The following is a 26,821-nucleotide window of genomic DNA, read 5'->3' on the forward strand; positions in this document are numbered from 1 at the left end:
TGAACATCAATGCACGTCTCGAGCTCTCAATATCAGCCACCCCTTGTGGCGATGCAATTTAAAGTAACAGTAAAGTTCAGAATTTGAACTACGCCTAGTAGTCGAAGACTTTTTAATTAAAATTAACTTTAAAATTAACTTTAATTTGAATTAGCTCAGCACTTGTCTGCGACGTACAATTTAAACTGATGGCAGCTATAATGCAAAGCCGAATAATTTCAATCTTATCATAGCTGGCGAATTGAACTAGTGTACAGTGTCCAGACTTGTAAGGATATACACAGACTAATAATTATCTCCAAGATACTATATTATTCTTCTACTTTTCTGACAGAATTATCGAACTTTTTTCTCATTGTGAATAAAATGGTCTCGTACTTACTCTAGAAGAGAATTCTGCAATATTTTGAGCTGACAGTTCAAAATACTCCATTCAAAACCTTCTCAAAATGCCAGCATGAAGCTTCTTTCATTATTTACACATTGAAATTTAAGATGCAAGTTGTGACAAACATCATTGTCCTTCTCGAAGAAAAATGTTAATTTTCTGATTTGTGATACAGTACCTTAAAATTACCCGGAAGTAGTAATAATAGTTTCAACAAAGGCCTCTACTTGTAATAGGTGTTTGTGGTTCTGGTTAGTTTTAATGAACCTACTTTTTTACATTTCTCGAATAACTATGACGTATAAACTTTTAGTTGTTTGTTTAATCAGTTACGCAAAGCATACAAAGGTTATTCTTCTAACGAAAGGGGTGCCTTTGCGGAGGACATTTTAGGGGAAATAAATCATAGTGAACTTATACACTGACTACCAATAAGTATTTGGACACCTGTGATAGAAAAGAAAAACTAACTTTATTCAAAATCAATAGTTGGTAGAGCCTCCACGAGAGGTAATTACATCGTGGACCCTCCGGGGCATACTTTTCACAAGTTTTTGTATGACAGCTAGTGGTATTTTCTTCCACTCGGCTTGAAGAAGACATAGAAGTTCCTTCACCGATTTTGCACGGGTAGTGCACCCCTGAATTCGGCGATGCAACTCATCCCAGATGTTCTCGATAGGGTTAAGGTCTGGACTCTGGGCAGGCCAGTCCATTCGATGAACTCCATTGGCACCATACCATACCTTGGTTAACGTCGAAACATGACAACTGGCATTGTCGTCCTGAAAGTAACAGGAGTCCAACCCGTAAAACTGCCACAACGTAGGAAGCACATTGCCATCCAAAATAGTGCAGTAGGCATCGGATTTGAGCTTACCATGAATGGGGACCAAGGGTCCCAGCCCATACTAGGAGAAACACCCCCATACCATAATTCCACCTCCGCCGAACTTGACTGTTGGCACAATGCATTCTGGCAGGAGACATTCTCCAGGTAGACGCCAGACCCAGACCCTGCCATCCGAACGGCAAAGGGTGAACCTTGATTCGTCACTCCAAAGACCCGTTTCCACTGATCTACGGTTCAATTTCGATGTGGTTTGCACCACATTAACCGAGTAGCGCGATTGGACTTTGTGATCAAAGGCTTATGGGCAGCAGCACGACCATGAAAACCAAGCAGATGTGCTTCCTTACGGATAGTATTCATTGAAACAATACTCAGTGATGCCTGTTGAAACTCCTCGCGGATGAGGGCCATCGGTTGAGTGCGGTTCTTCCGAATTTCTCTGGACAGCACTCGTCGGTCTCTATCTCCCAGCTTCGTTGGTCTGCCGACTCGGGGCACATTCCGACAAACACCGCTTACCTTCCACTTCTTAATCACATAGGCCACTGTCGATTTTGGGTACTTCAGATCGCTAGATATGTCCCTTAAGGATCGGCCACATTTGTGATACCCGATAATTATACCTTTCTCGAAATCAGAGAGCTTCGAACTGCGAGGCATCTTGCATGCGACTAAAGCCGATGCTGTTTCCTACACGATATATACCGGCGGAGTCCGTGACGTACTTAGGACCGCAGATATCGTCATATGCATAGGTGTCCAAATACTTATTGGTAGTCAGTGTATATGGAAATCCATGAAAATGCCCAAGCAGACACCTAGTTTGTCAAGATTTGAATCCGGTTCCAAAGACCAATGTATAGTTATTTTGATAAGGTAAACAATTATATTTCCCTTGTTCTACTGGAAATTAGTAATTACCCCACTTTAAAAAAGGAGGATAATTTGCATGTTAGGCAAGAGACAAAATAACTGGATTTGCATAAAATGATATCAACTTAAAAAGTTCTGGCTATTATTTTTGGACTGTTAAATTTACAGCTTAATCAAACACTCTAAACCAGAGTTTCTTAAACTGTGGGTCGCGGCCTCAGGAACCTGCAGCAGGGGGTAGCCAAAAATTTTAGCAATTTTGATATTTCTTTAAATTATTATAACAATTTTACAATTACCAAATATTTTCATATAATGTATCTGAAAATAGATAAAGGTAAGACAATACAGACAAAGGAAAAACGAAAACATTTTCGACGCATTTTTTTTAATTATAGAAACGTTCATTTTACTTTTAAAATGAAAGTTAATGATCTAAAACTGCAATAGTATATTACATTGCAAGTGAAGAAACTGACAGTACGCGTGTTGGATTTGCGCAATTTTGGGATCCCCCAAAATTTTCGTATAAATTATGGGGTCTCCAGACCAAAATGTTTAAGAAACCCTGCTCTAAACTATCGCGAACTAAACATTACAACAGTGCTTAGTTTTACCCACTGGTTCCGAAAAAGCTGTAAGTTATATTAAGGGTTCCTCTTAGTTTATAAAAGTTTGTCATCTCTTGTCTAAACATCATCTCTTGGAAGTAAATTGGGATTTGATTTTTGACTAGAGCACTGAGAATCCTTTATCAATTAATTTATCTGTCATATTCCTACGAGGCTAAAAATATCAGATGTATATATTTTTAGAAGTACAGATTCTCTTGGATTTCTTTATTCTTTCTTCTAGATCCTGTGGACAATGATTAAATGCTGGAACTGTGGAATACGAAAGTTATCTTTCGGAAATACCAGACGAGCTTATGATTGGTGCTCTCTCGCAATGGAATTCCAGAAGAAGCTGACAACTTTTAGATCACTGTACGAGAAGAAGTTTCAAACATTTTTCTCGGTTTACTTCGCCAATTTTGATATCAATAAGCCTTACTCTTCAAGTGCACTACATGATTAATGAAAGTTATTAACTATCTAATACTAAGAATTACTCCTTAGTATTAGAAATTAATCCTTTATTAAGGATTACTCCTCCTTACTTGTTATGACTTCTTATGTCTTTAAATAAGTAAAGATAATTAATTATTAATCCTTTACTAAGGATGACTCCTCCTTATTTGTTATGACTTTTTATGTCTTTAAATATTCTATTAATAATAACTAATAAGTGCATAAATAATGAGATTCTTCCCAGCTTTCGTTTGGAGTAATAATTCAAATTAACAAAACAATATCTTTCATTTTTAATCGAATTAATAACAATGTAAATAAAAATGATCACAAATAGCACGATTTTCGCCGAAGATATAGCAGTAAAAAATCGTTAGAAAAAATGGCAGGAGATATTTGATCCGTGGGTAAACACGATTTAAAATTAGAATTTCTAAGATCAGAACAGCAACAAAAACACACTTGGAATATGTTAGTAAAACTTATTCTACTACACTTGGAATATGTTAGTAAAACTTATTCTACTTGAATTATGTTGGTAAAATTAGTTAGCACTTGAAATATGTTTAGTAAACATTACTCATTAATAGGCTCAAAACTTTGATTACTAGATGATTAAAACCTTATTGTTTAAACGTACTCCTTTCATATAAAAATGATTGCCCTATTTGTATAAATATTTGTATCGAAATAATATTAAAAAATCTGATGTGTACACCACATGACTTCCTTGTACGAAATATTAAATTATACGCATTTTTTCTTGCATTTCATTTAAACTTATTGGATTGAATTAAATCTACTTCGCCGACAGCGCATAAAGCACAATAGAATAAATGCATTCTTTAAAATTCACTCTAGTATTTGTTTACCACAGCGACACTCTGGCTCTAGATTCAATTAACAGTATTATATTTCGTTCATATAATAATGCATAATGCACAAAATTTATATCATTTAAAGAATAGAATTATCTAATCGTTGCCACATGTTCTATTCAAATACTATAATAAAGCTAGAATGATGTATAAAAGAAATTAAGCAAACAAAACACAAAGAAACAGTTTTTCACAGACGATTGAGTATTTCTCATTCAATTAATTCAGTTCTCACTTCGCGAGAAGGCAAAAATACATAAAAGCTCAAAATATTTATATTAAAAATTACAAAGTAAATCTTAAACACTTATTTCCTCGAAAAAATTCCAGAAAGGATTAAGCATGATTTAATTGGCAATATAAAATGAAGGCGTTATCTTCGTTGTTGCGAAGCTAAGTTTCTCTAGATTGGCAACAAATCCACTATCCTGCTGTTTCAAATGCAAACAAACAATGGCCGCCATCAAGAGAAGTATTAGGCTTAGCGGCACTTAAACAACTTTAAAATTGTTGATAATTCTAAAAATATTGCATACAGATTTACTAAAGGCATAAAAACCTTAATCGGAAGATAAAAACAACATAATTCAATCATTTTTAAAGCAAAAAATGTACAATTTACAAACATATAAGAGTACAACATAAAACCGTACAACCACATCACAGATGAGAAAAGAAACTGAGATCACCGAGCCGGGTAACAGAGTGGATATATATATATATATTTATATACGTTTGATGCGCCCGATTGCAACCCAAATACGAGGTGCGCATCTACATGTTATAGCAGTCCTATATACAAAATTTCAACGTTCTGAGGCTACTCGTTTTTGAGTTATGCGAGATACGTACGTACGTGCGTGCATACGTACGTACAGGCGCCACGAAAAATTCTCTTCAGAATTAATTTTAAAGCAGTTTTATAATTTTTTTTTGAGGAAACGAGTCTTATTCTGTCTTTACGTACAGATATCACGCAAAAACATCGTTAAATTGCATTCGATAGCGGTCAAAATGGATATTTTCGTTGAAATATGCTGCCTGAAACTTTTCGCGATTACAATACTTCCTTTTTACTTCGTTCAAGGAAGTAAAAAGGACAAAAAATATTTAATAATGCTTTATCGCTAATTTCAAGGTGCCCGTTCACTAATTATATATTACGTGTTATTTAATTTTAAAATTATTTATTGCTTCATGGGCCACATTAAGGGATTTTTTGAATTCTAGGAGCGTGTTTTGAGATCGAAGCATTGCTTTTTTCATGTGTAGCAGCTTAAGATTATTTCCTGCATCAATCTGCATAGCGCATTCTGTGACAGCGTCTAATGTTTTGTCGATGTCAACAAAACATCGTCTAATGTTTTGACATTTACTGCATTGAATGAAGTACAAATAGCTTGAATAAATCGGTCTATGTTGGTAGGCGCGAAATGATGTTGCAATGCTTGTATGGCATTAAAGAATCTTAAATCCAAGAGGTTAAAGTCAAGCTTGTCTGCAGGTTGACAGCAACTATTGATTGATCCATTCAATTTCATCTTTATCATCTGTCATAGCAGTGTTTGGTGAATTGCTGTGTCTTATAAACTGTTTTGGCTTAGACATCGTGTTTTTTAGGATGCTTAATTTTCGATCATTTCTCTTTTCAGACCTTAAATTGAGTTTTTTTTATCATAGCCGTCTATGGTAAAGAAACTCAGTTTCTTTTGTGTAACAAGTAATTTGGCCAACGTGGAAGAAAGATTTTCGGTGCACAAAATTTAAAGTTAACATTTGGTCCTACTGCGCAAAAAGACACTTAAGTTGGTGTACCAACTAACTTTATTCTACTAAGAGCTTCAAATGTAAACAAATGTCGGCCTCGTTAGGCCTAGCGCCACTTAAACTTTTAAACTTTTGATAATTCTACAACTATTGGATGCAGATTAAATAAAGGCATAAAATGCTTATTCGAAACATGAGAACAATATAATTCAACCACATTTAAAGCAAACAAAGACCAACAATTTACCAACATATAAGAACTGAACTCACCGAGCCGGGTAAGGAGTAGGAATATATATATACAAGTTGGCTACGGCCCATTGCAGTGAAAAAGGGAAGTGCACAACTACGTTTCATAGCAGTCCCATATACAGAATTTCAACGTTCTACAGCTACTCCTTTTTGAGTTATGCGAGATACATATCTGTACGAATGTAGATGTCAAGAAGAAAATCTCATCTGAGACCATTTTACAATCCGTTTGGGAAAAACAATTCTTTATTCTGTCTGCATGTACAGATGCAGCACAAAAAATCGTTCAAATGGATTCGAGAGCAGTCAAAATGGATATTTTCATTGAAATATGATACCCGAAAATTTTCCTAGTTATAATACTTTCTTCACTTCGTACAAGGATATAAAAATGATTGAGAAGGATAAATTATGGAGATCTTTTTCCTGCCGTAAGTTTCATCAACTGAATTAATATTGCTTACATCTGACAGAAAAGATAAATTAAAAAAAGTGTATCAAAAGCTTGTCTTTTACCAGAATGATAAATTAACTCTACATCTGAATTCCTGAAAGATTTAGGGTATTCATTCTTTAAGCGATTTATCATACATATATATAATATGGAAGCATATAATTATTTTTTTTTCAAATAACACAAATCTTTAATTAAAGGAAGGATTTCTATAAATCATTTAATATTTATAACTGTTTTGTTCTTGGATCACATATTTAAATTTTCTTTTCTTTTAAATTTTTCTTTAATATAAAAGAATAAATATATTAAAGCCCACCTACAATGGAAACCTATAAATGGGTAATATAGCTATAAATTTAAAGACCAAAATGCACGGGAATATGACTAAATCATTAACAGCTTTCAGATATACTCAAAAAAGGCAATTGTTTGCCTGACAATGCATGTTTCTGGTACAAGTACCACTAGAACAAATGACAAACCATTTATAATAGTAATGATTTTCTATAATCCTGTGAGATCTAACAACAGTTACAGCAACTTAACAACTGTGTTGGCATACAGCATTGAACCATCATAATTTTATTTTTAAATAAAGAGAAAAAAATTATCAAGTATTGTGACTTCCTATAATATTTAAGTTTGCAGCTAACAAACACCATACCCATTATTTTATATATTAGTAAATTATATTAGCAATATTTCACATTAAAAGAAGACAGTACTTAACTGTAAACTCTGGAAAAAGTGTCTATGTGTTACATCAAAGCCATAAGTTCGCAACCTTATTTTGCCCATCACCACCCCACTTTGAAAATCTTTTTTTTTTTCTCTAAAGCACCCCCCGTTTTTTTTTTTATTTGCGAATCTGAAACAGCTATTGCCACGATTATATTTAAACGTGTAATATTATATATTATGGTCAGAAGATAGGATATGACCATATCCTTATTCTGAGTTTAAAGAAGACTGTTTCAATGAGAACAATTAAAACGCATACTTAATTATATTAAAATGTATTTTTATTAACATCCAAAAGACATTGATTTATTACTTATCTAATGAGAAGGTTGAATTTGATGCATTTTTAAGGAGTTTGTTAAAATCAGGCTTTATTTTAATTAAAAACAACCGTTAACCCTTTGCGGCACAGTGTGTCCGGTCTGGACACACCTAAAAATTTTCTTCTGTACGCGTAGAAAAATTGAATGAAAAAGGATTTATAGGTTACTCTGAACTTTCTTTATTTATAGTAGATGGCAGCTCAACCCAAATCAGTGTATATATTTTAGCCATGTTTAGTTTTTTAAGACCCTCATTTTTCAAAGAAATCGTCCAGATTTTTTTTAGGGTATAAAAGGGATTGTTTGAAATGAAATTTCTATGTCATTTTTTTGGCTGTATGCTAATCTCCTTATTCTATATTATTTTTAAATTTTTACCTTGAAATCTTGCCTAAAATCAAACGGCGAACCCTAGGTGTGCCCAGACCGGGCTCACCGATAATCTAGGACAACTGAGAGTCTGTATTCTTTGTTTCTCCGCATCTCTTCGGTCAGTTCATTGACAATGCTCGTTTCAGTACTCTTTTCGAAGCTCTATTCAATCAGTGTGCCCTCTTCGGGCACACCCACAGAAATAAACGATAGGTGCTATCTTCACAAAATTTTACTTGTGTACTCCTCTAGGTCTAATTAGGCTGTCTACATTTTCTTTTTATATCAAAACTCCGACTTTAAAAGGTAGCGTGCCGGAAAGGGATAAGTCGCCGCGTTCAGTAACATAGAGCCGATTTCTCTTTTTAGTTACCAACGTCGCTACAGCACTAAATCCACGTTCAGCTAAATAGGAAGATGGGGAATGCTATCAGAAATCGTTGAACAATCGATCATAATCTTGGGTACAGTTGCAAAACGTAGCCATTCTTGAATTTAATTTTTAATTCTTCATTTGTCGTAAGTTCTATTAGTTCTTCTTCTAACTGGGATGATCCTGCTGTGTTGACATTTGAAAAAGTATCCAAAACCCAGTCTGGTATGTCCATGTTTAGAATATTCTGCATTCATTCCTCGAAATCACTGTGGAGATTTCCAAGTGTTGACAGTATGCAAGCAAGTTGTCGGACATGAATGATACTGCTGGTAAATTTGGGAAGTTATTGAATTCGAATTTTCATATATTTCTTTTGTATAACAGCAGTTTTGACACGAAAACAAAGCTATTTTTTTTTGTCTTAATCAAGTTTCGTCTATTTGAAGTTGGAGATTGACATTATTAAACAATTTATACAGGTTTGTCAAATACGCAAGATCGTTCTTTCATGAGATGAGGGTGTCGCGCAATACCGTGTCTTTGTTTCCTAGAAACTCTATCACAGACTCAAACAGATTGTAAAATCGAGTCAAACAAGTACCTTTTAACAGCCAGCGCACCTCTGTGTGAAGCAGCAATCGGTTGAAATCTTCATTGGCAATGCAAACGCTGACTAAATAATCTGTCGTTCAACGAGCTACTTCTAATTTTATTAACTGCTTTGATAACATATTGCAGTGATGTATGGAGGAGTTCACTCAGATTTTTCGAAACCAGATGTTGGAAATGAATTATGCAATGCACAGCAAGCACGTCAGGAACTTTATTTTTTAAGCACGATACGAAGCCTTTGTGACGCCCTGTCATAGCCGGTGCGCTATCCGTAGCAACTGACAAAATATTATTAAAAGGAATTTCATTTTGTCACAAAACTTTTCCAATGTATTGACTATGGTTTCTTTTTTTGTATCTGATTCCGAATTGGTAGTAAACAATAGTTCTTGTCATATTTTTTCATCTTTGATAAATGTCACGTATGGCAATAACAATGCTTCATTGGTTGGTAAAGTGGACTCATTCAGCTGAATTGAAAATTGACCAGTCTGCAGATGATTGCACAATGATTTTTCAATGTTTTCAGCCATCTCATCAATTCGTCTTTACACAGAACTATTGCTCAAAGGCATTTTTCGGATAATATCTGTAGCTGGTTTATAGAGCACAGTGGTTATTACTCTTTTTACTGCTGGTGAAATTAAATCTTCTCCAATAGTATGTGGTTTGCCTATTTTAGCAATCAACAATGAGATATTGTACGAGTCATTGTCTTGCTTAGAAGCTGGTGAAAAAGGTTTGATATAGTTGGCTGAATTTCGTTCTTTTTTTTTTTTTTCTCATGTCTTGAAAATAGGTCAAATCTTTGTCTTTCTTATTCGGGTATATTTTATTAAAATGCTCTTGAAGCCTAGAAGGCTTCATAGCTTCATTTGAAAATGTTTTATGACAAATAAAGCACATTGGCGATGATGGATTCGTGGGATTTTCGATAAATCCGTATTTTATATAATCCACGCTATACTGCCATCTCTTCTTTTTTGCTTCTGACATGGTCTTTACTTTACAGATACGTGAGTAGTAGTAGTGAATGTTAGATATATCCAAGTTAAGAGTTATTTATTATAAACTATATATACTGTGACAAGAAACGTGTTGACATTAGCTGTCACAAGCTGGTAAAAATAAAATATACGTGCCAAAAGACGGTTGTTCTCAATTAACTATTTCCATTACCCCAAAATACGAGACAAACAGCGCAAGTTTTCAATTAACTATTTCCTTTTTCTTATGGGAAAAACTGGTGTTAAGTACCCTGCGGGAGATCCGCTCAGGGAGACCCAAAAGAAAGACTTTGAGAATGCTAAAAGATGCGCGGAGAACTGTGATGGATGTGCCGTGAATAGGGCGCAAAGATTGTGTCAGCGGAAGCGAATAGTCTGCTTCGTTTTTATTCAATGCTCTAATGCCAATTTTAACATAATTCATCTTTTGTTCAACCAAGAATTAAGTTTTCATTAAACATCATAAAGATAACCTGTCTGGTCTCCCATCTCGGGAAAACTCGCCGTCGTTACAATACTAGAGAGGTATCTCTCAACAGTGGAAATATCAACTTTTAAAACCCTGTCATCAACTGCGAGCGTTAACATAGACCTGTTACAGCTCTATGGGCGTTAATGCTAATGAAACTAAAATGAACAATCATTGCCTTTGTTTAGGTTGGAGACATACAACACGCATAGACATTGACAGGAATAACATAAACGTGCAGTGACTCATTTATAACACTCGGCGCGGAAGTAAAGCGCGGGAGCAAGGGTGATGCGGGAGCAGAGTGCGGGTTAGAACAAGCACAGATTAATACAGATTAATACTCAATTCCTGCAGGATTGCAAAAATCACGTTATTTAACAAAAACTTATTAGAACTGAAGTCCTTCAAACATATTTTTTTTCTATTTTTTGTTAACTTTACCTGCATTTATATGTGAGATATTTCACGTGAAATTGAATGATTTGAAAATTTTTAATTCAAATCTAAAATAAAAATTTTTTATACTATCCAAGTTACTGTAGATCTGAATGTAATGGAATCTTTTAAGTTCAATTTTCATCCACTTCCCGAACTACAGAAATATGTGAATTTTTGCCCACGTGATTAAAATACGTACATTAACAAAAATTAACTAATATTGGCACTAGTTCAGTTTTCCTACCCCCCTCAAATATTTATAAACAACTAAAAAAACGTATACTAAAAAAAAAAAAAAAAAAAAAAAAAAAATGTTGGTTTATTTTTTAAAAGCAGAATTTTATATAAATCATTAATCATATAAGTCTATCAGTGGCCATTAAAACAACTTTTCCTATGTACTTAATTAGCTTTATAAATAAAGTTAGGTTATTAGGTTATGTTAGTATCTCCTCTTGCGAGGTATAGTTGCTTAAACTATAATCATACATTTGTAAAGCTATTAGTGTGTATTCCAGATACAGTAACAAAATCATGCTATAATTTATTAATTCTCATTACTGCTGAGTATAAAGGAACTCATCAGACACAACGTAAAACTAACTATAACATTTTCTTGTTACAAATAAGTAATTGTTTCTATTCTTCTTTTGCTACTACTTCCTCCACTAACTACAAAAATGTTATCAAACAATTCCAAGTTTGCAAGCTCCTCCAAAAGATTTCCATTTTTTGGGGGTAAAATAAAAATTAATTGACCTTTAGTTCACTTTTCCTACCCCCCTAGACTAAATTACATATGTCTTTTTATATATTGTATAGGGGGTAGTAAAGTTGAAATAGCGCCCCAATATTAAAGTTTACTGTAGTTAGTACATGATTAGTGTTTTTTTTGGGGGTCTTTTTTAGACAATATATATTTTTTTAAATTTGCCTACGCCCCTTCGTGCCATCTCAACGCACCCTAATATTCTCTGAGTCTTCTACTGCCCCCTAAAAGTCTCAAATGACCACAAGGGGGTGTAATCGCCCACGTTGAGAATCTAGGATCTAAGCCCTTTGTTCATTCACGCATGTATTAACTATCTGTGGAACCAGACGATGTTATTTTTGCAAACTACACAGATAATATACCGCGATACTATGCAGATAGAGATTTGAAAACAATAACCAAGAAATTGTAAAATATGTAATTTGGTATATAATAATCCCTCTAACTTTCACTAGAAGATTAAAACCAATCATAATTAATTCCTCTCCAGAGACAGAGAATTTGAAGGAATTTCCACACCAGACCAATCCCTCTAATAATCACCAGTTCCTAAAGTGTGAATCATGACAATTTTTGGTGGGTCATGAAATATTGAAGTTCCATTTTAATTTACGACTATTTGCACACAATTGCTAAGAGAGAGACGCACTTTCTCCTTCTCGTCTACTTTCTTTGATTATATAAAGCAGTGGTCTCTACGGATCCACACAGGGCTAAAGAAAGAGATCCCTGGGATCCACAGGGGTTCTTACGACTGCTAAAGGGATCTGAGGCATATTAAAATTAATTTGGGGGTGCGTGGACAATGTTCGGGGGTCCATGAACAGTTTAATATAAAATAAAATAATTTTTACCTACTTTGATTACTGTGAAAGTTAAAATAAATAAATTAAACGCAATTTTTAAGCTCTGAATAATGTTAAACAAATTGTGTCTTTTTTACAGATAACAGTATGTGTGAGCCGAAGAAAAAACGCAGACAATATAGCACTGAATATTTAAATGATGGCTTATCAGGATATATTACTTTTCCTAGCAGGGTTCTATGCAATAAAATTTCGTCAAACAAATCAATGAAGCTTAAGGAACATTTGGCAATAGGCGCATTAAAACAAAAAGATAAAGACTTAACTTTTTTAAAAGCAGTGGAAGAAAAATATTTAAAACATACCGTCATTGGAACATCTAAACGAGACAGCGATGGACTACGTGCTCCTTATAATACTTTTTTGATCGCAAAGTCGCATATCATTGGTGAAGAACCGATTCTACCATCTGCAGATGAGGCAATATCCACCGTGTTATGTAAACTAGCTTTCGATATTAAAAGAATTCCACAGAGTAGTAATACAGTGCAAAGATAGTTGAAATGGCGTACATAATTCTTTATCTACGCCATTTCATGTATATGTGCGTAGATAATTCTTTATGTGAGTTCTTAAAAACATATGAATTCTCTATAGTCTATACAGATTGAGAGTCAACTTTGACAGGAAACAAAGCTTTATGAGAGATTTGTAAAAGATGTAAAACTTCCAGAATTGCTATTTACCAAATGTTTGGAAACTGATTCGAAAGGTGAAACAATGAAACTTAATGAATTAAAAAGATTTTTCAATGCAAAAGCTATGCATTTAAATAATATCCTCTATTTTGCTACTGACAGTGTTCAGGCAATGGTAGGACGACACCGAGAATTTCTGGCATAATAAAACATTCCATACTGAATACAGAAGTTCATTGGTAATATAAAAGTCCATGTTTGGATCGATATTACGCCCTTTGTTGGAATTCCTGGAAATTACGGAAAATGATTTGCAGCTCAGTTATAATTAATTCAAAATATGACATAGCTTATATTATTGACTGATTTGCCAAATTTCGTGGCACCAAATTGAAGGTATAATGTAATCAATTAAATTTATTAGCTCTCATTCTTACCTCAGCTTCTTCACTCGGTTATTTTCGATTGTGTGTTAGACCCTTTTGGAAGTAGACCCACAAACTCAAACGAATCCATATTAATTCGTATAGGAGCAATTTATTGAAGTATTCACAAATGAGGAGCTGAAACCAGTGTTTGAACAAGGATACCACAAATTCTGGTTACAAAACCAATTTTATATCCTGCATTATGGGCCACATTGCTTCTTATTTAGCAGAATGAGGATTTAGTGCAATAAGTTAAAAGCCTCATCATGGGGGGGGGGGAGAGAAAAGCCGACGGGAGGGATCATGGCAACTTATGAATGTTACTCACAAACATAAATAATCTCGTATCATCCCGTCAGATTCATGCATTTCACTGAAGGAAAAACTAATGCATTCTTGTATTTTAAAACAAAAGTCATAATTTCGATAAATACTTCTTTGATTACCAAAATGTTTTGTTTATATTTTAATTTTTACGTCACCACTTACCATTTAAGACATGAAAGTTAAACATGCAGTTATGAATTACTTCGCTTAGGGGTTCATGGTTAGGTTTTTGCTAGAAGAAATGATTCATGTACAGTAAGTCTGGGAACCACTGATATAAACAAACAGAACTGCAGCTAATAGCTGTTATGCAACTATTGTGAAGATAACAGATACTGAAATAAAAAGAAATGGCTAAAAATTTACTTTTCTTTATTGCACACAAAAAAATGATACAACTGTAGATTCGAAAGCAATTTCTGTATGTTAAACAACATGGTTCCACATGTACATACATAAAAATGCCAAATACATTAAATATATCTAAAAATACAAAATATCCCTTCTTAAGAGTATAGAAAATTCTAAAAATACGCAAACATTGCTTAATTAGATAGTAAAATGGTTAAAAAGTATGAAGTTTTAAACATTTTTCGAAATGTTTACATTACAAATTAGACACAAATAGGAAAATAATAGGAAAAAAAAAAAAAAAAAAAAGCTAGAGTTTTATAATGCAAGATTTAAAGGTAATTATAATTCAAATATTTAGTATTTATACTACACAAAACTGAAATATTCAAAAACTATACTGGAAAGGGCAACGGATTAGAATAAAGAGAAAATTATTCTATTTAAAATAATTTTTACTTCTACCACATTGAACTTTACGCATTTTACAAAAATGCATGGCACATATTAAACTGAATACTCAACTCTTTTCTGCTCTAAAAGAGAATTACATAATGAAAATAATATATGTTTAGCATGAAAGTTAAGCATAAGAAGAACTTGCTTCATTGATATGCGAGTTACAATTGCAACTAAAAATTTAATTAACTCAAAAATATGTTTAATATGTGAGCTACAATTGCAATTAAAAATTTATTTAACTCAAAAACATCTTTAATTTTAAGTACATCGTCATTACATGAAAATGTTAAGAACGAGCTTAGCATATATATATTAACATAAAATCATGCCATGAAGTTTAAGTAAAAGTATGAGTGCAAGAATGCAGAAGCCTTTAGAAGTCACTCATCAGAAACCCTAAAAATGAATATTCTGACAATATAGTTAAAAAAAAACCCAAGGCATTAAAAGTTGACTTATTTTTAACACTTTGGATCCCAACGCCAATTTGCATCTTTCATATTTTCTAATTTAGTAAGTAAAGCAATCTCAATTTCATTGTTTGACATTTTATTATTTGTTTATTTCCTTTTTAGAATTCCTTATTAAACTAACTGAAAATATAAGACAAATTTTACATGAAAGAGAAGCATACCAAGTGGAAATTAAAAATAGATAATCTAATCTTACAGCTGATTTTCTCAGAGTGACACATCTTTTTCAGGTTGAATTCTTCTTAATTGAAAGTGGTGTGGTGTGGTGTGGTGTATTTAATTATGGCAAAGCACACTAGGGCTATCTGCCCAAGGGGAGGGATGCCTTCGTGGAGGACTTTCTAAGGGAAACTGGCTCGTATACACGTTACACATGGGGAAAACCACGAAAACACCCATGCAGCCAGCCCGTTCGCGGGATTCGAACCTCGAACCGAACTACCAGTGTTCAGCTACTTTACCGCTCGGCCGCTAGTGGGCCTCTTAATTGAAAGACTGCAAGGGGAAGGATGTACAGTTTTCTCAAACTAACCAAAATATTTCCTACTCTCTATTTTTATTGTATTGAACAATATGAAACTTTTACAAGTCAAAAATTATAAGAAAGCCTTTAATTAATCCAAGCATCTTCTTTCTGAAGATAATGAGTCTTGTAATAAAGAAATTAGGTATAGAAGCACATATCTACCAAGAAAACAGAAAACAAATCTTAATCTAATTATCAATTAGGATTTTGATAAATGTTAGTTAAACATGTACGTCAAGACAGCAATGTAATATTATATATCCAGAGTCAGAAGTGGACCCTGCATATGTAATAGTTCTGCAACGCAAGCGGGCTTTAGCTAAAAAGGAGCTCCGATCGACAGTATGTAATCATTTCAATTTTTAATAATAATAATAGTAATTATGACTCTATAACGAAGACATAATTAGCTGAAAAGCACATTTTCCATGTGGCGAAGAAAAGAAAAGGAAGTCTATAAAGAAATTATTAAAAAAATTAAAACAGAAAAAATGCAATTATTTAAAGTACGCTTAACATAAATATTTTTACTATTGAATTAAGCTCTTACTGCGCACAAAATGTAATAAAAATCGAAAGTTAAAAATTTATACATTTAGTACTATTCTACACTGTATCGAAATACATCGGCGATTGTTTGCTGGCTCATAATGAAAAGTCATTATATGCCGCATCGTCCCATCTTGAAGGGCTTAGAGTTTACAATACAAAGTATCACAATACAATGCTTACAATACAAAGACTAAAATGTACAAATATTCAATACATTTTAAAAGATGCTCTGATAAAGTTTAAAAGATAAAGGTTTATTTACATTTTATACAGAGCAGCATCGATTATTTGAATGCAGATTTCAAAAATTTTGCCCTCCCCTCCAAATTTTTGTTTTTAAAGATAGCTTTAAAAAGAAAGTTTTAATAGCATACATTGATTTAAAATATAAATCTGATTTCCTATACATTCCAAAAAAAAAAAAAAAAAAAGTTAAAATTAGTTGCTATAGTTAATTAAAAATTTATTAGACACCAAGTTAAGGATTACTAACATACACCAGCCACTTAACACTTAACCATCTCATTACTGACAGCGTTATTTAATAATGTGCACCACAGAAAACGACGAGTTTTACAGTCGCGGGGAACAGGGAAACCCCGTCACAGTTATGAAGGAGACCCCGGGAAGACGAATTCCTCCTCTCTCCAGTGAAATTATGAATTAACGATAATTTTAATTACAAATATGACACGAAGAACAAAATTTCTGCATTAAATTAGGAGATTTTAAATGCATATTTTTTGTCAGGAAATAAAAATGAAAATTTATTGAAAAATGGTAACTAAAGAGACGTACTTACGGCTGAAATTTACTTAGAAATATGTGGTTAATGAGATAGTTACAGCAAAAATAAATTTAAAAGATTAGGCTTGGATTATTTAATTATGGCAAAGCACACGAGGGCTATCTGCCTAAAGGGAGGAATGCCTTCGTGGAGGACTTTCTAAGGGAAATTGGCTCGTATACACGTTACACATGGGGAAAACCACGAAAACGCCCATGCAGCTAGCCTGTTCGTGGGATTCGAACTTCAGACCGAACTACCAGTGTTCAGCGTCTTTACCGCTCAGCCGCTGGTGGGCATTTAAAAGATTAGAGTTCTTATCATAATAACTGAATAATGGCGTTTTAATTTCAAATGATTTCTGGAAAATAATCATTTTCAAAATCTAATTTACTGTTAAAAATTAAATTATATATATATAATAATGTTGAAAAAAATGCTGTAAAATCTAGCATTGCTAGCAAATGAAAATTATATATATATGCCGATTTAAATATTTAAAAGCAATCCCCCCGAAATGAAATACCAGATTACAGTTCAAGCATAATTCTACTGCTTGATTTCTCCCTGACCCCCCCCCCAAATCTCTTACAACACACAAAGACAGACAAAATAAAAAATTCTTCAAAGGCTCCATTTTTTTAATTTGCAGGTGGGCACCAAAAACTAGTACCTGCCTCGTTTGTACACTGAGAAAAAAAAAAAAAAAAAAAAAAAAAAAAAAGGAAAGGAAAGAAGACAAGTTCTTTTTCTCCCGTTCTACTGCGCCGATCGACAAAATTCAAATTGCGTTGCTCATGCCTCAAAAAATGGGTGTTTTCGTGGTTTTCCCCATGTGTAACGTGTATACGAGCCAGTTTCCCTTACAAAGTCCTCCATGAAGGCATCCCCCCTTAGGCAGATAGCCCTAGTGTGCTTTGCCATAATTAAATACACCAATACACACACACCATGTCTCAAAAGCGCGATATAGTATTTTTCTAACATAGGTATTTTGACACAAAATCGGGCATTTTCTGAAATGACATGCCAATTTTTTTCCATATTTCGATTTTACGACTGAAATTATGCCTAAATATTAAATGTAAAATTTGATATGAAATTTACGGAGAAATTTAAAAATTAACCTTAGCGCATTTTTTTCAATTTGCGCCAAGACTAATTCACTTGGCGAACTTCTTAATATATGGCAACCTATTTCCTTTTCCCTTTTTACATTGAGCATGAACGGCAAAAAAGCACTTCATTCTTACTGTTACGAAATGTACAGCCGCGGTGAGATGGCTTCCCCGCAAGGCAGTTTTAGGGTTGCCATAAAATGGCAAGGGAAGGCAGGGTTGCCACATCTGGCAAGAAATCGCGCATTTGGCAACAAAATTGGCGATATACCATGGACGGTTGGAGAACCTTCTGGAACGAATTTTTACCAGTTTAGTCCAGAATGTTCCCGAACACAAGCCGAAAGCTATATAAACCCTGCTGGTCCACAGTCAGTCAGTGTGCTTCATCGAGAGGGAGAGTGTGCGTCTCTCATCCAGTGAGTGTGTCTCGTCTAGCGAGTCAATCTCTGCGGAAATGATCGCTTCGACAGCCGGCCAGCGAGTGCCGAGTGGGTCGTCGAGTTCACTGAAGGAGTCTCGTAGAGTATCGCGGTTAGTGCATCGTCGAGACAGCGTGTTGAGCTCCGGAATCGACTGAACTGAGAGTCAGGAGCTGTGGTCTGTGTGTCGTCGAGTGCATCGCGAGTTGTAGCATGGAGAGTCTCGAGAGTACGTGGAGTTCGGAGAACGACCAAGCAGAGTCGGGTGCTTTGCGGGAAGCTGTCTCCACCGTTATTGCCTGACAATGTGAAGGCTGTGTCGCTGATTGTTCCAGCATGTTTATAGTAGTTCATCGACGACTGTAAAACGTGTTTTGGAGCTGTTCTGAGAATATTGGTAAATAAAGTGTGTTTCGATACTTCATCAAGTGTTGTTGTTATTCACTCCAAATCTACGAACGTGAAGGAAGATAATAATGCAACAACTGGTGTCAGAAAAGAAGAATAGGAAAAATGTAACATTATTTTCAAATAAGTTTAACAAAACCACATTTGATGTTATTATCGCTTTCAACAAATATTAATTTTCAAAACGTGCCAATATATAAATTCATGTACATCTTTGGAAATTGTGAATAAAAGAACTCTAATTTTTTTGCAGGTTCGCTTGGAAATACGTCTACTTTAAGATGATGGTAAAAACTTTACAGATTATAATTCAAAAATTTTTTCAAAAAATTATTTAAAAATACAGATTTTAAAAATAAATTATAAAAAAATGGGTGACTTTTATTTGAAATGAACCTAAATTTCGAAATATGAAAGGAAGAATCAAATAAGTTTATTAAAAAAATAGAGATTAATAAACATATACCAAATTCAATTAACATTGAGAAGCTAAAATTTTAAGAGATAATTTTTTAAAAATTACTCGTGCAATGTTTACAAAACGTAGCAATTTGGCATAATTTGAGTCGTAGAATTGAAATATGAACAAAAATTGGTATGTCATTTCAGAAAAGTCCGATTGTGTGTCAAAATACCTATATTAGAACAATGCTATATATAAATCTAATACATATCCTAAGTCGCGCTTTCGAGACTTAAAAAATGCAATTTGAATTTCATCAATCAGCCCAGTAGAATAAGAGGGATACAGAACTGTCCCCCCTTTTTTTGCATAGTGTACATATAAAATACAATACAATTACCGAGTTTAGATTCACAGACTGATTTTAAACTCATATGCACAAGCTCATAGTTATTCTGTAATTGTTGCAGATATTTGTTAGGAATGCTAACTTAAAACTAGTTTTATAGCTTTTCAAAATTAACTTAAGATGTATACAGAAACAGAAGAGAATACTGGAAAATTCAACTAAGTGGCAAAATAGTTAAATGCTAAAATTTAGTTAGATAATATTGATCAAATACTGTAGGATCATGTACAGTTTTTCCCCCAGTAATTATCATATTGTTTTCATCATAAGTACTCTCAGTCCTTAGCAGGATTTCCGAGTTTTTTCTATTTTTCTCCACGGTTATTATTTTAGAACATAATACAACTTATACACATTTGAACATAGTAATTAATGCTAAAATATCAATACTAAGAATTAAAATGTTCGAGAGGTAAATGATCTATCAAATAGTTGGTTGTTATTGAAGCCATCTCAAATGACTAGAAAATACATCAACAAATGAACACATATGACATATTCCAAAATGAAATATAAGGAACTAGGAAATGCATATTTACAATACAAAGATGTTTAATTATTTTCACTGCTCCACATATCACAACAAAAGTAATTAAGAGGCATACAGAAATTGAAGCAACACAAACTTGGAAAATATTTTGAGGTAAGATTTATAAATTGCTTAGTTGCTTTTTAATGACCCAAAAAAAGTTATAAGCACTTAGTGTGGTCAATTAAAGCATTTTGATATGTTAAAGTACATAAATTCAAAGAAATAGGAGGAAACGAGGAAAGAAATTTAGCATGCTTCAATCCTTTTCATAGCACTGATGATTTAATCAATTTATTTATACTGAAAACACTTTTTGGAAAAATGTTGCTTAGCATTTTCATTTGCAAATTAAACAAATTTGTAACAATTTAAGAGATGTCTTTACTTCTAATATGTAAGTTTATGTCTAAAAATTCTGCACACTTAGAAAAATGACCAAACACTCTTGAAGCTTAATATGCAAACACTTCTTGGCTAGACATGCTACATTCAACAAAAGTATATAGTTATTTAAAGTCCACAGGAAATGCACATTCTCAAAATAAATTTATGGCGTACTTCAAAGATTAAACTGACTATAGTAAAAACACTTGAAAGAGTTTGACCAAGTTACAGGACCACCTTCCTGGAAGTGGGCTAGTTATACCAACTATAGCTTGGCATGAAGGTCACAGAGATACTTTTGATAATGATTCAAAAAAACATATTCATAAATTATGTGAAACAGCAAGAGGACTAAAATAACTACTTAGGAGGTTTGTGTGGTAGTCAGAGTTGCTGTAAGTATACCAACAGCCATGTTATGCTATTTCGAACCACTTACCCATATATCGAGGTTATGTAATGTCACAAAGTACTTCTGCAAAAAGGCTGGCAGAAACTGAATTTCAGTGTCAGCATGCATTTTAATAACTATCACCAACTTCTGAGGATCAATACTAAGTTCAGAATGTACAAAATGGAAGCCATACCATATTCTAATCACAGTTTTTAATCAAACAACTTGAGAATTTGTATATGAAAAATATTTACTAGTACTGCTTATCCCATGTGATTGTGTGGTGGCATACTTTCATCAGTCTTGCATTATAGTGTGACTAGTTTATTAATGGCAAAGCACATTAGGCTATCTGTTTAAGTGGAGGACTTTCTAAGGGGAATTGGCTCGTATACACCTTACACATGATGAAAACCAGGAAAACGCCCCTGCAGCCAGCTCATTTGCCTGAATTTGAATCCAGGTTGGAACTACCAGTGTTCAGCAGTTTTATATGAGGACTGCTCCCTTTTACCAATTCTTAGAAACATTTTAACTGTTAAACGATAGAATAAAAACATCCTTAGACCAGTTGTAATGCACAATTCTAAATCAGTATTTTCTCAATAAAAGGGCTGATTGCTATCTGATTTTAATCACTTTTTTTTTTAATCTTTATTTCTTCATCCTAAGTTTTTTTCATAATCGAAGAAATTTCTTAGATACGTGCATTTTTTTGACACACTAAGGTATATTTAATCGTGAAATTCATCATTTAATTCTAAAAGATTAATGTATGACTAAACAAACTAAAATAATGCAATTTAAACAAACAAACAAACAAACAAACAAACAAAAAAAAAAAAAAAAAAAAAAAATCAGCATTCAGAAGAAATAAATGTTGGTGAATGAAAAAAATTTATGTTAACTACTAGAAATTCTTCTAACAGACACCATCAGGGGATATTATTTCTCTTTGTTACATCAAGGATTCTTCTAAAAACATTTCTGTCATTTTCAATAGTTGAAAGTACCCTGATTTTCATTTAATTTAAGAGTTCTTTCAAAAGTCCAGAATACTCATACATTTTTTGTCACTAATGAGGAGGGTGGGGAAAAAAGAAATGAAATAATAATAATAATAATAATAATAATAATAATAATAATAACAATAATAATAATAAAATAATAATAATTATTAACTTTACAAATCTATTAATTTAAGCTGAACATGAACACTTAAAGTTAGGACCTTATTTATTTTTGATATCAAGTCAATTCAAAACTGATAATCTAAACAAAAGAGATGTAGCCAAAATTTTTGATAGCACACAAACACAAAATACTGAAAGTATATAAAGTATATATTCTAGATATTTAACTCACAACAAAATCTGTACAGATAAACAATGGAAATAAAGCTAAAAAAACTGTGACTGCAGACCTTTATTGTTTCAAAAGCAAGTGGCTGTTAAATATGTCATGCAAGTGGAAATGAGGCTGCCTGTGTTATTTGGAATGTGTAGTCTACCAGTAGGCGAGAAAAACTGGTGAAAAAACTATTGGTGATAAAACTAATGATGAGAAAATGTTCTGGTTTGTTTTGTAAATAGTGAACATTAAGCAAATCCTGGCTTAGAAAATTACAGAAAATGAAAAAGGGAAGTAAATCTTCACATTACTGTAGCTGTCATAGCACCTAACAGAAATAGAAATTGGCCTGTAAGACAAAACCAGGTTGCCAAAATGCTATTTACATAATTACACAATTACAAATTTAGAATGTTAAATGATGCATTTCAGTCTCAATGTAATTACACACAGCAACTCAAAATTCATTTTGAATAGAAAGTCCAATTTGTGTTCATCCATCATAGAAAGAAAAACATTACAAGATATTTTAACTAAATCAAGCTATGCTATTTATAACCAAGTTATTATTCTTGTACATATTTTACATTAGCAAAAGTTTATACATTTTCTTAGTCAGTATCTCATAATTTGCTTGTAGACTGATATAAAACCAAGCAATATTATTTTATGACATATGAGTAAGCATTCCTTTAAATCAAGTAATTTTAGCCCTTTTTAAGATCATAACAAATCAGTCCTCAAAATATTAACTGTAATATGCTTCAGTTGTCCTTTTCATATAATTTCTTGCGATTATGCAATATAAAATTAAATAATGCTGAGAAAATTATGAAAAATACCATGCTCTTTATGAAAAATACATGCCTGTTATCAAACTTGAAATATTTTCCTAAAAAATCATAGATACCATTAAATTTTTACCTCAGCATTTACATAAACTTCATAGTACTTTCAACTATTACTTTCCAAAACTCAACCTGTATAAATGAATTTTTGTTTTATTTTAACGACAGCAATTAAAAGTTTAAGAATGAACATAGCTATGCAAAGCATATAAAATTGTCTGATTATCAACAAATTTTTGGAGTTCTGTGTGAAAAAAAATGCAACAACTAAATAGGCAGAGTGGAAGAGACTGCTAGATTATTATGCTATTCAGATGATCAATAAAAATAATTACATATAAAAGAGACAAAAATGTGCATCGTGATCAATTTAAGCAGTTAAACTTTTTTGTTCTTCTTTACATATAATTCTTGTATCATAATCAATGAACAAGTAAAAGGCATTAAATTGAAAATCACAGAGATTACAGCATTTATGTGTTACAAGAGAAACAAGGGCACATAAAAAGTTAAAAAATCATTCAAACTGCATTAAAAGACAGTTTGACAGACAGGAACATATAATAATGATATCACAAGAGACAACAAGATTATTCTGGAACACTGCACACATGACTGGTATTTCAAATATAAATTTAAATAATTTATTTGAAATATTGACTATTTATGACAGGCAACAGATAAAATTTTACAAAATATAGAATCATGATTGGTGCAAAAGACAAATCATTGTTTCTTTCCCTTTCTTTTACCAACCTGAAGTTTACGCAAAATGTAACTGAAAATTCTCAATAGCATGCATTCATAGAACAGCAAACATTGCAGTAATAGAATAAATTTTGCATAAACACATAATTTTAAAAAATTATACATAAAAATGATACAGCATTTAAAAAATGAATTATGGCACTGAATAACTCAGAAGTGACTTTAAAACAAGAATAATGATGATAATAATAATAAAACATTTCTTATTGATGAATATAATGAAATACAACATGTAATCATTTTTCAGACTCACTGTGAAAATTGTCATTTTTTATGAGCACTTCTGAAGTAATATCACAAGCACAGCACCATATGTTAATCAAAAATATAATGAATACAATTGTCTATAACTTTTGCCCATCTGGGAATCACATAACTAATACTATTTTTCAAAAAACTTAACTAATATGTGCAGTACATCAAATATCCTGATTTTTGTATCAGGTAAAAGATGCTGCATTCATCAAAACATACCAATCAAAAAAAATTGTAACTAGTCTGCATAGTGAATTAAGAAAAACTTCTATTTAGATTCCTTCCCCCTTTTTTATTGCATGTTTTCTGAAGAATGATGTGTTTTCATACAGTTTCATACAGAAGTCTTTTCTAGTTGGTTATTCCAAGTGGCCTTACTGCAGTTTGGCACAAAGATAAGGAATTAACATGCAGTGCCATTCATAGTTTTACCAGACTTGAGGAGCTTATGATGAATTACATTTTTCCATACTCACTAAACACACAATAAAACTTTTATCTCCATACATAGCAGAATTTTTTAAAATATTATTGGATGATAACCACAGTTATTCAAGTAAGGAATTTTCATATAACATCTATGTTTTATCACTTGAATTTATTCTGACGATGAAGTATCATTTTGCGCCAAGACAAAAATTGATATCAAATGCCAATGTACTGCGATTTTTTATTTCAAGTAAGAGCAACATACATCTATCTTCAAAACTTTCCAGCCTACTGCAAGCAAGTGACAAAATTTCTATTCTTGATAAGTCTCTTCTTAAGATTTTATTAAATGCCTTTTGAAGATTTTCTTAAAGATACATCTCATTAATATGTGACCATCTTCAAAGCTCAAAACATCCTACTCTGTATAGTTAAATTACTTTCTCATTTCAGAAATTTCAGAAACTACCTTTGACATATGCTCACATCTGCAGCTTTCACCATTAAATGGCAGAGCATTTGGAATGATCTGATATATATAAAACAACAAAATAATCTTCAGTTTTTGATATGTGAGAAGTGTGATTTGAGACTTGAAATATAGGCTTCATGAACTTTGATCAAAATGTCATCTTGATCCTAGATCAAAGAAAAAGCAATTTTAAAATAAAATGCATAAAAATAAAGCAAAAATGCCAAGGTATTGCATTACACATAAAAGATATTAATTTCCTGTCTTTTGAATAATTTAGCTGTTGTTTCATTGCTTCTAATGTAATTGTTAATGTAATGTTGTTTAATTGCTTTATTTTTATGAAGGAATATAAACAACAAAAATTTAAATGTATTCACTTAAAATTTCATTTATTTTTCCTTTTACATAAAGTTTTCTTTAAATTAATAAATCATAAATCAAAGAAAGTGGATTACTTTTCAATACTTTAGAATCGTTATGGATACAAATGAAAAGAGCATAAATAATATTTCAATGAACTTTGACACTAAGAAGAAAGAAAAAATTCATAATGAACAAAATCTTGATTTTATAACTCCTTGAAATAAACACCTTTTGAATGAAATCTTTCATCACTCTGCCATTTCATTCTCTTTAACTTCATATGACTAATATAATTAATGATACCTTTAAAAGAGAATGTATGAAACTTAAAATAAAAAATCAACATAAAAGAAGAAAAGAAAATTAATGAAACATGGTATATTTTCTTAATGTAACTAAATGGAATCCTCATTGAAAGTGACTTTAAACTGTGATGAAAAGCTTTTGGGTTAACACTAAAATAAAAAATGTAACAAGATACAAATAACATTACAAAAATCGATAGCTTGATTTGTTACTTATACAAGATATCCTGGATTAGAATAATGGAAAAGTTAATTAAAAATTACAGATTCATACATGATACTTCAATACACAGGACCTGTTAATATATCTCAGATAAAGGATATAAATATTAGAATTTTATGTGTGCAAGAATTCTTTAACTATGCACATGCACTGATGCAAGTTTTTTCTTATGAGGAGCACATTTGTTACAAAATTAGGTAAAGCAACAACCTACTGTTTGGCATATATTTTAAACAAGACTCTATCGATTTTAAGGGCAACAGGTGCAAGTTCTTAATCATCAAGAGAAAACAAATTCTACAAAGAAGAAAGCTGTATTTATATCAAAAGCCAAACAGTAAAATGAACACGAAGGTATTGCCATCAGTCCAATGAAATACACTTGTGCTAAAAAAATAAGCATCACACACTAAAAGAAAAGCCACAAATGTAGAAAGGGAAATTAAGCATACAATGGCCACATTAACCTCTACATGATATTCCTGGTGGTTCAGTCATAGCCGCCCAATATCACAATGAAATTCTATACCCTCTTGTGCTTGGATGTGTTGTGTTAAATATGAGGGCGATTATTATTGGCCAGGATGGTTGCAGCACACTTGTATATTACATTACACTCTTTTGTGCATCTTTTTATTTTTGCAATGGGTACTGAAATTTATGGATGACAATGC

General features: G+C 32.5%; 2 protein-coding genes across 2 annotated transcripts in view; one reads left to right on the plus strand and one right to left on the minus strand.

The window, feature by feature from the left end:
* Positions 1-3,353, plus strand: part of LOC118196443 (testis-expressed protein 11-like) — a 42,744-nt gene extending 39,391 nt beyond the window's left edge. Inside the window, exon 8 of the mRNA XM_085816343.1 lies at positions 2,970-3,353. Within this exon, the coding sequence (XP_085672469.1) occupies positions 2,970-3,191 (222 nt within the window). The 3' untranslated portion in view covers positions 3,192-3,353. The remainder of the gene's footprint in view (positions 1-2,969) is intronic.
* Positions 3,354-14,265: 10,912 nt separating this feature from the next.
* LOC118196444 (uncharacterized) overlaps positions 14,266-26,821 on the minus strand; it is a 90,969-nt gene continuing 78,413 nt past the window's right edge. The window contains exon 9 of the mRNA XM_035367894.2: positions 14,266-25,420. Within this exon, the coding sequence (XP_035223785.1) occupies positions 25,340-25,420 (81 nt within the window). The 3' untranslated portion in view covers positions 14,266-25,339. The remainder of the gene's footprint in view (positions 25,421-26,821) is intronic.

This window comes from Stegodyphus dumicola, chromosome 5, assembly GCF_044657685.1.
Source record: "Stegodyphus dumicola isolate Sdum_Otavi_A_Nest chromosome 5, ASM4465768v1".
Lineage (NCBI taxonomy): Eukaryota > Metazoa > Arthropoda > Arachnida > Araneae > Eresidae > Stegodyphus > Stegodyphus dumicola.